General features: G+C 39.2%; 1 protein-coding gene across 1 annotated transcript in view; it reads left to right on the top strand.

Annotated features, from left to right (window-relative positions):
- The first annotated feature begins 37 nt into the window (after nt 1–37).
- Nucleotides 38–15,108, top strand: part of LOC101862527 (E3 ubiquitin-protein ligase HECW2) — a 43,294-nt gene continuing 28,223 nt past the window's right edge. The window contains exons 1-8 of the mRNA XM_005106068.3: nt 38–1,059; nt 5,761–6,130; nt 6,840–6,950; nt 7,665–7,765; nt 8,257–8,329; nt 8,728–8,894; nt 10,352–10,500; nt 12,470–12,567. Coding sequence (XP_005106125.1) covers nt 5,839–6,130; nt 6,840–6,950; nt 7,665–7,765; nt 8,257–8,329; nt 8,728–8,894; nt 10,352–10,500; nt 12,470–12,567 — 991 coding nt within the window. The 5' untranslated portion in view covers nt 38–1,059; nt 5,761–5,838. The remainder of the gene's footprint in view (nt 1,060–5,760; nt 6,131–6,839; nt 6,951–7,664; nt 7,766–8,256; nt 8,330–8,727; nt 8,895–10,351; nt 10,501–12,469; nt 12,568–15,108) is intronic.

A 15,108-nucleotide genomic window follows, 5' to 3' on the forward strand; every position in this document is an offset into this window, starting at 1 on the left:
TCTCTCTCTCCATCCCCCCCCCTCTCTCTCTCTCTCTCTCATTTTCGGCGCACTGTTGGCGCAAATATTAGGCTGTTATTTTTTTTATTACATACTTTTCTACATTCCTTTGAATAACAATTACATTATTTGCATTTTTTAGCATCATGTAAAAACCCGGAGCACTTATTCAGGGTGAAGCAGATATAGATGGTGTAGCTCATCTCGGGGGCAGGATAATGAATGAGTTAAGCAGATAACTATGGTTCAAATCTCTACAAAGGGGCGTTCCTGAACATGAGTTGTTTAGATACAGGTACACTTGTGTATCTAGTTTTCAAGGCTCTCCACCCGCACGTTACGGTCTCATCAAAGATGGGCGTTAGTTTCGCAGGGCCTGAATATTTAATAAACTGACGTTGTTGACTGAGGCCAACCATGATAGCCTACAGGTTGTCTCTGTGAATTCTCACTGTTCTTGCCTGATTGACATATATATAGTATCATTAGCTTAACTGAAATTCAACCATGGGCCGTTTAAAGTAAACAGCAGTCTTTTCCAGGTGATCATAGATTCTGACTGGTTTCCACTCTAACCTCACGCCACAAAAGACATAATATTATAGATTGAATGGTCCAACATGTAAAAAACATATTATTATAAGCTTACATGCTTTCCTAGCTGCTTCATGACAGCCACAAAGAGCTAAGGCCTATTCGTCTCGAGTCATCCGCAAATGCTTAGAGGATAAACTAGACACGCTCAAGTGATGTGCAACTTAAGATAAAAACACCTTCTTCTTCAGATAATAAGTGTGTAGTTAGCCTATTCGTTAATCGTTTTGTCAATAGTGCTTCAGAATGCAATTATTGCGATAACACTGGACTCCGAATATGATGTGCGACACATACTATTTCCGGAACTCGACAATCTGGGAATTAAAATGGCGACTAAAACAGGAAGCCATTGAACATGGTCAGCGCATAATACACTGATGTGAAGCGAAAGTTTTCATGATTGAAGGCCTTTATGTTGTAATTTCTAAGAAATTATAGAGGCGAACGATGTGATAGTCAAAGGTAAATAACTTGCCCGTGATACTTGTGTTTTGTTATAGAAACGTCAGTCGATCAAGATCGCTCGCAGAATGTGACAAATCTATCATAATCAACAACACAAAAAAGCACAAAAGTACTTGGAAGCCCTTAGCTTCAGCCTTCTTCTGATTCCCCTGCTGTCACCTTACTTTAACTTTGGCAATAACCGTTTTTTAGTTGAGATAGAATCTAATTTGAGAAACAGTGCTTCTTGGAATCATGCTTATTTTGCCAACTGCCAGACATGAAACGAGTAAGACAAGGAAAATAATTTTATTTTCAAAGCCACCGCTTTATTTACAGTTTTATTCAGATCTGAAAAATTTGGGGGTACGATTCTACTGGACCACATTTCTGGATGGCCATGCATTGTGTAGTTCTAAAAAATCTGTGGGGTTTCAAGGGGACATTCCTCCTGAAGCCCTGAGATTAAAAAACGAGGCTATTCGGACTGGCCACCTCTATTCTCACCCGGGGTGAGAAGAGTGCAGGCGAGTCTTTTGGCTATTCTCACCCGGTGCGCGTTCACCGTTATAGCCTAGATCTAGGCCAACAAATTTTGCGTTCACCCTAAACCACAGAATTCTTCTACACTGTGATAACAGAAAAATTGTAGAATTCTGTGCCGTGAACAAACGTTCCCATTACAACTGTAGCCTACTAAAAGCGTACATATATATGTGTGCACAATTTTGTCTGTGGGCAGTGGAGAGAGAGAGAGAGAGAAAGAGATAGGGGAGTAGCGCGAGAACTTCCGGGCAAAACAAAATGGCGACCCGCGTAGTCGGCTCGATTCGAAAAGTAAATAGTCGTAGCATCTTTGTAGACAACCAAATTAATTTACTTTTGTGTTTTAACATCATTTTTTAACTTTGTTTTGGTCAATTTGATCGTCCACACAGATAGACAGTATTCAGAAAGAGACCGAGAGAGAGAACTAGGGGAGGAGTAGATCTTGCGAGAACTTCCGGGCGGGTGAGAATAGCCACTTTCATTCGGACTCGAGTCCGAATATGAAAAAATGTTATTAGGACTCTGATTCTTGTCCAGCTTGACATCACTTCCGACTTCCTGTGACTCGTGACTCCGGCTTCCTGTCCTGCCTCACTCGTGAATCGCCTCAGGCTGGGTAGAGACCGGGATCACTTCGGGCAAAATGGCGTTATGTGCAGGAGCCGAGTTTTTATCTTATGATGAATTTGAGGCCGGCCTGAAAAGTTATAGCGCTTCTAATAAATGTTTATTTGTCAAGAGGTCATCAGAAGCAATTAAAGATGGCTCGTTAGTGTGTGTCGGGGTCGGATTGGCGGCCTGCACACGTGTGGCTGTGTGTGCGTGTCGGGGAGGGGGGGGGGGCACTATCGGTCCGGGCGTTGAACGTCGCATACGCGCCAGTCTTTTTTCCCCCGGCAACTGATCATTATTACAATAATATTATTAATAAGCTAGTCTTGACGTAGATCTACGTAATGAATTGTGCGCTGGTCTATGGAATCAAAAGTTGCCGTATGCTCGGCTCTACACAGCAACACAACTTTTTCTTGGTAAACAATCGAGATGACAGAGGCTTGTGTATTTGGACGAATCGGTCTTTTTTTTTTACACAGGTCATAATATACAGGTGCCAGGTGGTCTGCTAATCTTCAATTTCACCTTTTTCTACAACAAAGAAAGTGGGAAACAAGGGGGGTGGGGGGGGGGGGCGTATCAATGAGGCGGAAGACACTTCATTTTTTCAGGACCTGAGTCCGAATAACATTTATTCATATTCGGACTCGATTCCGATGAATTTTTTTTATTCGGACTCAAGTCCGAATATGAAAAAAAAATTTCAGACTCGAGTCCGAATAAAGACCGCCTTAAAAAATGTTAAAATGTGGGGGGTTTCAGGGGGATTTGTCTCCCCCCCCCCCACCCCACCCCAATTCAACGGCCTAACCTTTGTTTCAGTTTTGCTCAACATCATTTCCATTTTACACATAGTCTATCTAATCTAGATCTAGTGGCAAGTAATGTTGGTGATGGGGCTTTTAGTTTGGTGGTCCCTGAAGTTCAATAAATTGCATTTTTCAGCAAAAAGGCGCTTACCTATTTACACAGCCTGGATGGGGCGTGGGTGGGCCCTGTTGTGGTGATCAGCAACGGCATCATGTTTTTGTACTGTCTGTATTCAGACATTATGTAATGATTTGTACCAGCCATCGTATGGCTGCATGTCCACCAAAGCAGAAACGACTTGATTTTTGGCCAGGGGGAGGCAAATTGGTCTTTATCTAATTCATTTCCAGCATTATGCTCACCCAAGAACATGCAGTAAACAACCTGACTAGTCAATTGACCCTCTTGCCTACTTATTCTGTGGATGTGTGCCCTTGACCATTGACGTAGACTTTGTTGCTGTGCGTTTGATCACTTTTTCTGTAATAATTTTTTTTTGGTGTCTTATTCCATCTTTTTTTCTAATCATTTATTTTCAAACTTCAAGATTCGACTGAGTAACAAATTTATGATCACACAGGTAGTAAAGTAGAGTCAAACCTGTGTAAGACGGCCACTCATTGTCAAGGAGAAAAGTGGCCGTATAAGACAGGTGGCCGTCTTAGGCAGGACTGATAAAGATAAAGAAAACAAACCATTCCCATCTGAGGTCCCAATCGAAAGTAGCTACATTGTTGTTGTTTTTGTTGTTGTTGGTTTGTATTTTGTTTGTAATTTTTATTTTGTTGCTGATTTTGCACAAGGGTGACAATAAGACGAAATGTATCAGACGAGGAAGATAGAGTGCCATGTTAAAACAAACACATGGGTCGCCACCAATCGGAGAACGAGCGACGCTTCAGTCACAAGTTCACGTTGACGTCAATTGTTACTTTGTTACAGACTGGGTAAACATTGACCACTCATCTCACTTACGATTTGTGTATACATGAGTTCTGGGCGGGGCTTATGTTATGAGGGATCACACGCAAGACCTCACTAGCAGCTGAAAATTGGTAGCTATTGGTCAACAGTGGGAGGGGCCTACGCAATATGATCGGTTGGAGGGACTACCTAACAACAACGACAGGTGATTGAATTATGACGGTTGCCCACAATGCCAGGAGCCAATGCACAATTTATGACAAAACGTAATGGAGTCACTAAGGTGGCCGTCTAAGACAGGTGTTATTGTTTAGTGTGATAGGGGTTGTGTGTTAAATTATGGTGGCCGCGGCCGCGTTGGACAGGTGTCCGTTTTATACAGTTAAATTATAGAAAAAACGCAAGGGGGGAAATTGAAAGTGGTCGTTTGTAAAGGTGACCGTCCTATAGAGGTGGCCGTCAGGGCAGGTTTGACTGTAGGCGTTTGCGCTGTGTGCCTCTGTCAATGCTGCTGTTTTTCATACAACTTAAGATATAACAGACATACCTGCCAACCCTACAGAAAAAATGGGTAGATCACTGACTTTTTGGTCAAACTACCAATCCACCGATTTTGAGAGATAAGCCACCAACTTCGTGATTCAGCAGGGTGACTGCCAGGCCCCGAGAATTACCCAGAAATTTGAGAAAGTTATCGAATATTTGAAAACCAAATCCGATAACGCCCTTAAGTTCATTTTTGCCGGTCGCAATTGTGATATAATATATTCATTCGGCTTCCCCGAGAGTATGTTTCTTCACACAGACAGGCGGCTATGGTGGCAAGCGGAAGTGTATGTGTGATACCGACGTTTGATCTGGATAATCAAGAACTTTCACTTTCGTTACCACCCAGAAATTTGCTGGTAGTAGTGTGATAACGCAACATTAATTGTAACAACATGCAGGTTGTGCATGGCAAACGCTGTGTCGCCATGAAATTAAATCAATATTTTTGTCCTGTGCTGTCACTTGTAAAAAAAAAAGAAAAGAAAAGAAAGTTATAGTACAAGCGTCTTGTCGGGCTCGCCATTGTGACCGGTCAATGAACCTGCGCGTCCCATCACATTGTGAGCACCGGCAATTGTAGGGGTCACCAAAGTTCATTCAAAGTCTGAGCGCTGCGACGTATAGGACTCCGGAATGGGGGGGATTATTGATTTTTTTTAAGATACACTCGGGGGGGGGGGGGGGGTTGAAAGCAACGCCAGGGGACAAAAACTGAACTTGGAAGCAAATTTTAATATGTATTCTAAATTTTGATTACTACTAGATCTTGAACTCTGTGCAAAACGAGTGTTGGTGCAGGCCTTGTGTGGACTCGGGATCCGTCATACTCTTACCTTGTGTAAATTCTGCAAAGGCAAAGGGCCAAGGCTAGGCAAGTCTCCCTACCAGATGATAATTAAATTTGTTTTCTAAAAAGGAAAAGCCCTGGAAAATAAATCTTGCCCTTACATGTTTAAAAAAGAAACAGATTGTAGGACAGGGCAAATTTAAAAAAAACGCTTGAACTTGGAGTTGATCTCACATGCTGTCTTTGCTTGGGTCTAATATTTTGATAACAAAATCCAGGAAAGAGATTCCTTTTTCAGACAGAGGAATCTTGAATCTGCTCTAGATCTCTTTCGCCAGGACCAGTGATTCATGATTTCCTTAAAACCTGGCATATTTAAACTGAATGAAACCGGATATTTTTCAGTGACGGGCGCGTATTTTGCTTCATTGGCTTTGTTTTTAAAATGTGAAAGAGCTGTGCCCCTATTTTTTTCTTTTCTTCAGATTTCAATGGCGTGTGTCGGACTATTTGGAAGGTTGTCATCTCTCAGGTTGTGTTAGCTTTGACAAGCGTCACTCAAAATGACGACGTCACATCGCGCCAGCTCTGACTACAGCTCCATCGATGATCTATCATTACCAAGGGGAGCTTCGGCTGCTTTGTTCAAGGAACATCATGCTCCTATACTAGAACGCAGTAACAGCGACTCAAACTTGAATCTTCTGAGTCCTCAGAGCTGGTCCAGTTTGTCTGTTGACAAATCGTTTTTCCAGCTAAGTGGTGCTGGGAAAAATAATGATGCAAGGGTCCGTGTGGAATGGGATATCAAAGAAGATGTTGGGGCTCAAGATTGGATTGGACTTTTTCTGTCGGGTAAGGGGTTCACAATGGTAGTTCCTGAATAAGCAATTTTATAAATGATATGATAAATGAGTTTCCATGCTTGCTAGCAAATAACTGATCTGCATAAAAACTATCTTCCTCAAGACCCTCTAAAAGGCAATATATGTTGTTAAACAAATAAGATCTATGATGACCACTGTATGAAAACAGCCTTGCTCATAGTGCAAAAATGTTACAAAGCATGCATGTGAACTATCAAGACTCGGGTATACTTGTGGAGAAAAGTTTCTGGAGGGGAAAATGATTATTTTGTTGTGGAAAGCTGTTCAGTTTTGTTTTTCAGCATTACAAAAAAAAACTGACTCTGTATTTTGAACATTTGGGGTTTGTCACCATTTTTCATTTTTGGAGGGAAAAAAATTCATACCATAATCATGATATGCCAGGTCAGCTACTTGCATGCAAAATGATATACACCGGTGTTCTAGTCGAAACCAAATAATGTAATTTGTACCAAAGAGAGAATGTTCAGTACTGTTGTATCATATGAGTGAGTAGGAAGCTACTGAAGCTGCTATAATATAAACGAAGACATGTCCAGTGCTTATGCTGATGAAAAAGTATATATTTTAAAAAGTCAATGAAATTTGATCTGTTCAATATTTTTTTAACATGTCAATCTAATCATAATAAAATACATTTTGATTTTTTTTTTTTATTCTTCTCTACATGTTTGAAGGTGAGACAGACACTTCAAAATTTCTGGACTGCAAGACCAGAGGCTCTAGTGGAGGGTCAACTGGGGCTATCATCTGGGACCTGGATGCCATTGAGCACCTGTTCTCTGAGAGTAAGGCTTGTTCGTCTTGTATCTTTCTTTTTTGTGCCCCAGGCATAAACCGTCGAAGTCTGTTCCCATTATTCTTACAGACGGGGAAAAAAATCCTGATTTACTTGAAACGAGCAGCAGGCATAAATAATTTCGCCCTATGACTGTTTGGCTTGTTTATGTTGGTCTGACAGCCAGGATATAACTAGGCGTGTGTCTCAAATGAGTTTTCTATTGCAGGCAGTAGAAGGTTAAACTTTAATTTCCATGTCTATCTGCCTTGTCCAATATTCACCTCCTTCTGGTTATGCCCTTAAAATTGAGCCTCTTTTAATTATTTAAAACAGCACATTTTCTCATGTTTCATGAGAAAGAGTGTGATGAATAACGTCACTGATGCAAGCAATTCACATAGGGCAAAATTTGGAGAATTTTCTATTTCTACACCCTCCCCAAGCTCTGTCAAAGATATACGTTTCAACATCACCTAAATGCCTTTTAAAGTTAGGGCCAAGGCCTACAATTTTTTTGCTTTTCATGATTCCTGAAAGATACAACCCAACAAAAACCCTTTTTTTTTTGTCGCTGGTGTATAAAGCACACAAACAGGCTTAACAGCATTGCTTGCAACACTTACGAAAATTGTTACGATCTCACATGATGTACAACAGAATGGAAGATGTCCTGTCATCAACTCACTGGTTTTTTGGGTTTTTTTCCTCAATTTTCTTAAAGCTGAAACTGTTGTATGCTTCAAGTACGTCAGTGGTCATTCTGGAGATGTTCTTGCCACAAGTGCACTTGTCACTGTAACATTGTCCAGTAGTGAGGATCAGGTATGTACACAGCTCCAATTTTTGTGTCGTAGCTAATTATGTTGTTAGGGTGTGTTTCTGATTATTCATTCTATTACAGTAGAAGTACATCTTGTTCATGATTTGTGTAGGTTGAAAATGTACAGATACTACCTAAAATTTTGCTTTATTTGATTGAATTTAGAGCAAAATGAATCGGGGTATTTTAATATTTGAATTGGCCTTGCTTCTGAGATGTATGGGTGTTTGGAACTTGGACTTTTTTAAAAATCTCTTTTCACTTTGAACAAAGTGATATTCTGTCCAAATGTAACAAATGAGTCATTAAAAATTTTAATCTGTGGCTATTTGTAACATGATATTTCTTGACTGAACATGTTAGTACTTGACATGTTTATTACCAGAATATTGATTTTCAGCCACGTGTGTTTGTCATGTATAGATTTGCAATGTTTATTTTTCTATTTTAGGGTCAACTATTTTTTTTAATCTGTGGGTTTTTTTCTCCATAGAGTGCTTCCCAACAAGTGACCTCCAATGGCGGACATCCAGACCAAAACACAATGTTCTTAGTGAAAATTGAAGGTAATAATGACTCGAGTCAAAATCAGTAGTCTAGTTCAAAAAGAGGTGATTCCTTGAAGATGGAAAGTGTTAAATATGGTTTAAAATTCTGTTGTTTGCACTGTTTTCAGAGGAGGAAGGAAGCCTGAAGTAAAGCAGTGCCAGTGCTGATTGGTAGTCAATGTTCAGCTTAGCCATTTTATTATATCTACTTCAAAATATGAACAAACATAGCCATCCTCATAGCCTGATTATCACTTGCTGCCACTTGTGTCATTTTTGTCAAGGTGCTAAGCTGTGCTACATCATTTCCCTTTGTCATCCCTGCTTCTTAATTCCCTCCGCCTTTCCCATACTGAATAGATGAGATGTTTTGATAAATGATGATATAAGAGGTTTATTCGTACTTATTTTTGCAGGGCTACGAGCCACCAATCTGAAGAAAGGGATGTTTTTCAACCCGGACGCGTACGTGAAGTTCCAGGTGTTGCCACACAACCAGCGGGACCAGGTCCACCGACACCACTACCTAGAGCACCGCTCGGGCGTCGCCTCAAACACCGCAAACCCTTCTTGGGAGAACGAGGTTTGTGGATTTACACCTGCCATTTATTTGTAATTTAAGTAAAGTTCTACGCTGGTAGTTATAGGAAATGCTAGAAGTTAGGTTTAAAGTTTTTGTTGCTCCAATGAGTTAACACTATCCGTACGTCATGTTTTACTATCGTATCCATACGATGTGGGGAACTCTATGCCACCACTTTGGAATTAGGAAATTTACTTGTTAATCCGATCCGTATGCTTTGCATAGCAGTCTGTCAAAATGATTCTTTGAGAAATACTTTTGTCACAGGCAGTAAGTATGAGACAAAAGATTCATGTTCAGCTATTGACACTCGATTAAGTAAACTGTTGCCATGGAAACAGCGGCCATCTTGAAATTTGGATAGAAAATAGATTTGTTTTTTTCTCCACCATTTCTACAGTTTTTGGCGTTTAAAAATTCTGTAGCTTGCAAAATGTCGCAAATAAATAGGTGCTTGCTGCTGGTATTTTGATTTTTTTAGACTGTACTTAGAAAGTATCCAAAATTGTTCTCAAAGTTGGGGGGGTATGAAATTTGATCTTCGAAAAATATTTTTGGCATGAAAAAAATTTGTTAAAGAAAAATTTAAAGCAAAATTTTTAAAAACTAACTAGCCCACTACAAGTACTAACCATTTCTCTAACTACATGACAAATTTCAAGTCTCTATGTTGGAAAAATTTTTAATTGATGGAGAGAAAAAAAACGGCATATATCCAAGCAAAAAGTGTGTTTTGAGAAAAACAGGGTTATACATCGAAAATGTTCGTACACAACATAGAAACAAAAAAAATTAATCACTCACAGCATTTGTGCACTTTTGCACACTTTTTCAACCTCGCGACTAGTGTCAATATAATCTAGACTAAATGAGGGATCGCAAAATACCAAAAGTTAAAAATGCTCATAGTGAGTGAAAAACAGTCCCCGATGCCCTAGACCCGACCCACGAGCCCTCTTAATGGCTTTCAAAATACTCACAGACATCAGAGAGTTCATCTTGTAACCATCAGGAATTCCCAGGCTTCTGGTGAGGAGAAAAGTCGCAGCTATATTTATGGGAAGGAGAAAAAAAAGTCCACTTGAAATTTCATGTCTTCAATATTGTTTCATCTTTTTTTATTGAAATTATTTTATGCCGGCCTCCACACAATATAAATCATTTGTAAGGCGGGCTACTTGAACTCTGTCTATCAGGGCCAATCTGGGCTCAGAGAGATACAGCATTCCATCTAAAAAACGGGGATGCTCGATAAATGGATTGCCCTATGCACAACCTTTACACCACACATGCCCATCATGCTTTTTGAAAAATTTATTTTTGCTTTTCAGACAGAAAGTTCACGTTATGGAGCAAAAATTTTGTATTGCGTCTTCAATGATGTTATTCTTCTCTCAGAAAATAACGGTTTGTTGCTTTCCGGCCTACTTACTCTCCTCCTTTTTTTTTGTCCTCAGAAATTCTCCATGGAAGTGTTTACATCGGACTTGCTAGAGATTGAAGTGAAGCACAAGTTCAGTAAAAGTCGACCTTCCATGTCCCGCTTTCTGGGTCGTACTACTCTGCCTGTACAGACTATTGTTGATCGGATCAGTGCTGAGCAGAAGTGAGTTCTTCAGAATGAGACAATAGAAATGTGGAGGCTCTTTCATAACTCACCGAGCCTTCGTTCCAAATATTGACACGATATCAGCTCAGTCCTAATCCTGAACATGTTGTTGTTGTTGTTGTTTTCAAATCCCTTTAGCTGCGAGAATTTTGCTCTTTGCAGCGCTAATTCCGAACATAGAGAGGATTGGGATTTCGTTGTGGGTTTTTTTAAACGATGGTCGAATAATGCGATGCAATTTTTGTAGAAAGCTCTACTTGAATCATTTTCTTAGCTGGAAATGAAGAATACTTCAGGAGTACGAAAGTAGTTTAGGTACAAAACTACTTTCACTTTGGTGATGTACTGGGGGCCTGATGTCTTTCTATTTTTTATATTATTACATGGAATACTAGAACTTAGGATGTTTGATACCTGTACAATACCTGTATTGACAATAAGCAAAATATAAATGTCTTGATCTGTTCTTCATATTTACATTATATCTCAATAATTAATTTTTATGGTTTATTTTTTGTCACATTTAGTGAGCAGGAATGTTTTCCGAAAGTGAAAAAAAATGGGTTTTGTAAAAAAAATATAATGGGAAAATAAGTTTTATATTTATAAATATACTGTCAAACCTGTGTAAGACGGCCACACATTGTCAAGGAGAAAAGTGGCTTTATAAGACAGGTGGCCATCTTAGGCGGGACTGATCAAGATAAAGAAAACAAACCATTCCCATATGAGGCCCCAACCGAAAGTAGCCCCATTATGTTGTCTTTGTTGGTGTTATTGTTGTTAGTTTGTATTTCGTTTGTAATTTTTATTTTGTCGCTGATTTTGCACAAGGGTGACAATAAAACGAAATGTATCAGACAAGGAAGACCGAGTGCCATGTGTTAAAACAAACACATGGGTCGCCGCCACTCGGAGAACGAGCGACGCTTTTGTAACAAGTTCATGTTGACGTCCTCTGTTACTTTGTTACAGACTGGGTAAACAGTGACCACTCATCTCACTTACGATTTGTGTATGAGTTCTGGGCGGGGCTTATGGGTTATGAGGGATCGCATGCTTACCTCACCAGCAGCTGAAAATTGGTAGCTATTGGTCAACAATGGGAGGGGCCTACGCAACATGATCGGTTGGAGGGACTACCTAACAACAACGACAGGTGATTGAATTATGACGGCTCGCCCACAACGCCAGGGGCCAATGCACAATTTATGACAAAACGTAATGACCGTCTTAGACAGGTATTATTGCTTAGTATGATAGGGGTTGTGTGTTAAATTATGGTGTCCGCGGCCGCGTTGGACAGGTGCCCGTTTTACACAGTTAAATTATATAGAAAAAACGCAAGGGGGGAATGGAAAGTGGCCGTTTGTACAGGTGTCCGTCTTATAGAGGTGGCCGTCAGGGCAGGTTCGACTGTATATTCAACTATAGCAGGTTAATTTTAATCGGGATGGAACTTTTAAATTGACAAAATTGCTTTGTACTCAATATATAAATTATTATTGTCATTGAATTTTTTTTGTGGGGCCCTGTCCTTACAGATCTTTTCAGCCAGCAATTGATCTGTTCCTTCCTCTAACAGTGATCTGAAAGTATCTCTGGGTGGTTGTCGGGTGCTCTGGTGTGGTTTGGTCCTTCTTTCTTATCAAACATCGATCGTCCTTATGTCTCTCCTCCTTCATTTATTTGCATGTTACTGCCCAGTTACACCTTTAGTCTTTGGCACTTGTATGACCTATTTGTCTTGCAAGTGCCATAACACTCCTTCTAAAACTAAAATAACAATATCTGTAGAAAAACTTCATAAATTGAGCGTGGCCAAAGAGAGAATAATTAACTCGTGTCCATTGTTTTCAGTACAGAAAACGAAAATTGTGAGTTCACCTGTAAGTATAGATTGGGAGACTTTATCGTCAAATGATGATAAGGGTTCTTTCCCTTTTGTACTTTTTCTTTCTTTCAGGTCAACTGAATTTCAGCTGGAATTGATGAGAAAGGGACCTTCTGACAACATAAGCGGTGTGGTCTCATTCAAAGCAAGCCTACAACTTGTTCTTCAGCGTAAGTGCCTCAATCTTTTGTGTTTTCGAAGAGTGGTCTCACGAGCTACCATTTTCCAGCCAACTTCTGTGCCAGAAGTCACAACTACTGAGGGCAATATTGCACTGGATTTTCCTAGAGGTGTATTGGGCAAAAGTTTTCTAATTTATGCTCTCTTTTGGTATGCCTTGCTGTTGCGTTGAGACAGGTCTTATTTCTAATTTCTATCTTCAAAGTCAATCCCCGGAAAATATGTACTGTTCATACTGACTACTGACTCTTTATTTTTTTTTTCATTCTGATTAATAATGATTTGGATAATTTTTATAGGACCTACTCCAGTGTACACACAGCTCGAGAAGCGTTACAGAATCCAAGTTCAAAGAATAAAATGTGTGAAAAAGTTGATATTTGCTCATATGTGCTCACAGAAGAAATGACATACACACATACGTACACCAACTCACACTACTCACACTCTTATTCATGAGCACGCACACATGTGCACACACACTCACACACGCACATACACCTCCCTCATTACACATGCTCGTATGTACATCGTTATGAGTGAGCCATACAAATATGTAGTGTAATGTACACAATGCGATCCTTAGATTAACAAAAATACATAAATAAATACAGTCATTTGCATAATATTGTACTGAAAATAAAGCTATTGAGTTAGAAATGATTTAATTAAATTTGTCTATAAATGTCTTAAATTTAGACTGGAATGCTGTGTATTTCAGTCGTAAAGGAAGAGTTCAAAACTGATGGAGCAAAGTTGGCAAAGGATCATCAGTTAGTTTTACTTTTTTTTCCCGGGAACCCTTAAAAGATCCTGATTGCTTGATCTCAGTAGGTACCACAAGCGAAAATTTTTTTGAACAATATTGACGTTTAAACCTCAGGAGTTCAAATCTTCTCTATGAAATAAGAACATTAAAAAAAGAATTATCAAAATCCATCAATAAACAATCGAGATATGGTATTTCAAAGTTTTATTTTTAAACGAAACCTTTTCAACTGCGACTTTCACCCATGTTTGAGGTGTTCTAAAATACAAAGTGCATGATCAAATCAATGAAAACTTTGTTTTTTTCCCAGAGCTGTCAACACAAATATTGATATCTCTAAATCAAAGCATGTTAGAATGACTGGTTTCCAAGATATAGGCTTTCAAAAATTGAAAAAAAAAGCCAAAATTTGTCATTAAGAGCTCAGAACCCTATTTTAACCTCTTCCAAATTAGTCAAAACTGCCTCCTCATTAGTGAAAATCACACAATCATTACAAATACATGCATAGACTTAGCTGAAATTTTTTCAGACCTCTCTGACCATAAGTAACTTTTCTGGACTCCTCTGAAGTGGGCTTCGGTGCAAAAAACGCCTCTTGGAAAAAAATTAGGGGAACTCTGGTACATCCTCGGGCAAAAAGCATCACAACAAGTGAACAAATTAAGCTACAGGGCTAAATCATACATCAAATTAAAGCTCAATGCAAGCTCTACGGGGCCAAATGAAAATTGTTAACTAAAATCTCTCATAACACTCCATAATAGGGCCCTAATGCCCAAAAACCTGCCATTATTGAGTGAAAATTATAACGTCTGCCGACTGGAAAAAAATTCATATAAAATCAACACATTGTGCTACAAGGTTGCATTATATATCAAATTAAAGCTCTTTTCAGGCTCTGTACAGTGAATTAGTTTATAGAAAGAAAAAAACCTTCCAATCATTTCAGATATGGACAATAATGTGAAAAAAGTCATCAATATTGGTTCAGAAAATTAAGATTTCTGCTCAGGGGGTTTAAAAATTGGAATTAAATCAACATACTGTTCTACCGTGGTTCATCTTGTATAATATAGATCTAGTTCTAGATTTATTTATCATTTTAGCTGAGAAAAAAACCAGTGGCTGGGGAAATACAATGTATCATCGTGTGTCCAATAAGTGGATGGAAGAAAGACTGGGGGGGGGGGGGGGGGGCATTTCTCCAATTAGCCTATCAGGTGACATCTAGGTCTAACTAAGTCTAAGAATACGTAAAAAGGCTGGTTGATTCAATAATTGAATACCCACCAATCAAGAACGTAGATCTAGCCTTTTTTATTACCGAATTAAATGCCAAACAATAGATCTACGAACATTTCCATCGGTAACACCCGGTAACCCCCTTCCGAGTGTTTAGTAGTGTGTGGTGACATGTTACTATAAATAGAACTCCCAGTTCAACTCTTCACGGCTTTATTTTTTCACTTTGTCGACCAGAGATGCTTAGATTTCGATGCATTTAGAATAAATAAGATGTTCTTAGTTGAAAAGACAGCAAAAATACCACCACAAAGCGATACATTTGTATAGATCGCAATTAATTCACTATGAGGTGGGGAAAATGTAGGTCGGCGTGATTCCCACCAAACAATAACAATCCAACCACACGGCAAGTGGTGGCCGATTAGTCTTATTTTTCAAAACACAATATTCATAAGTATCCTTAAAGAAAATTATGATAATACTTACATAAATTGACGTCATAAACAGATCTATC

The sequence above is a fragment of the Aplysia californica genome, unplaced genomic scaffold (assembly GCF_000002075.1).
Source record: "Aplysia californica isolate F4 #8 unplaced genomic scaffold, AplCal3.0 scaffold00510, whole genome shotgun sequence".
Classification (NCBI taxonomy): domain Eukaryota; kingdom Metazoa; phylum Mollusca; class Gastropoda; order Aplysiida; family Aplysiidae; genus Aplysia; species Aplysia californica.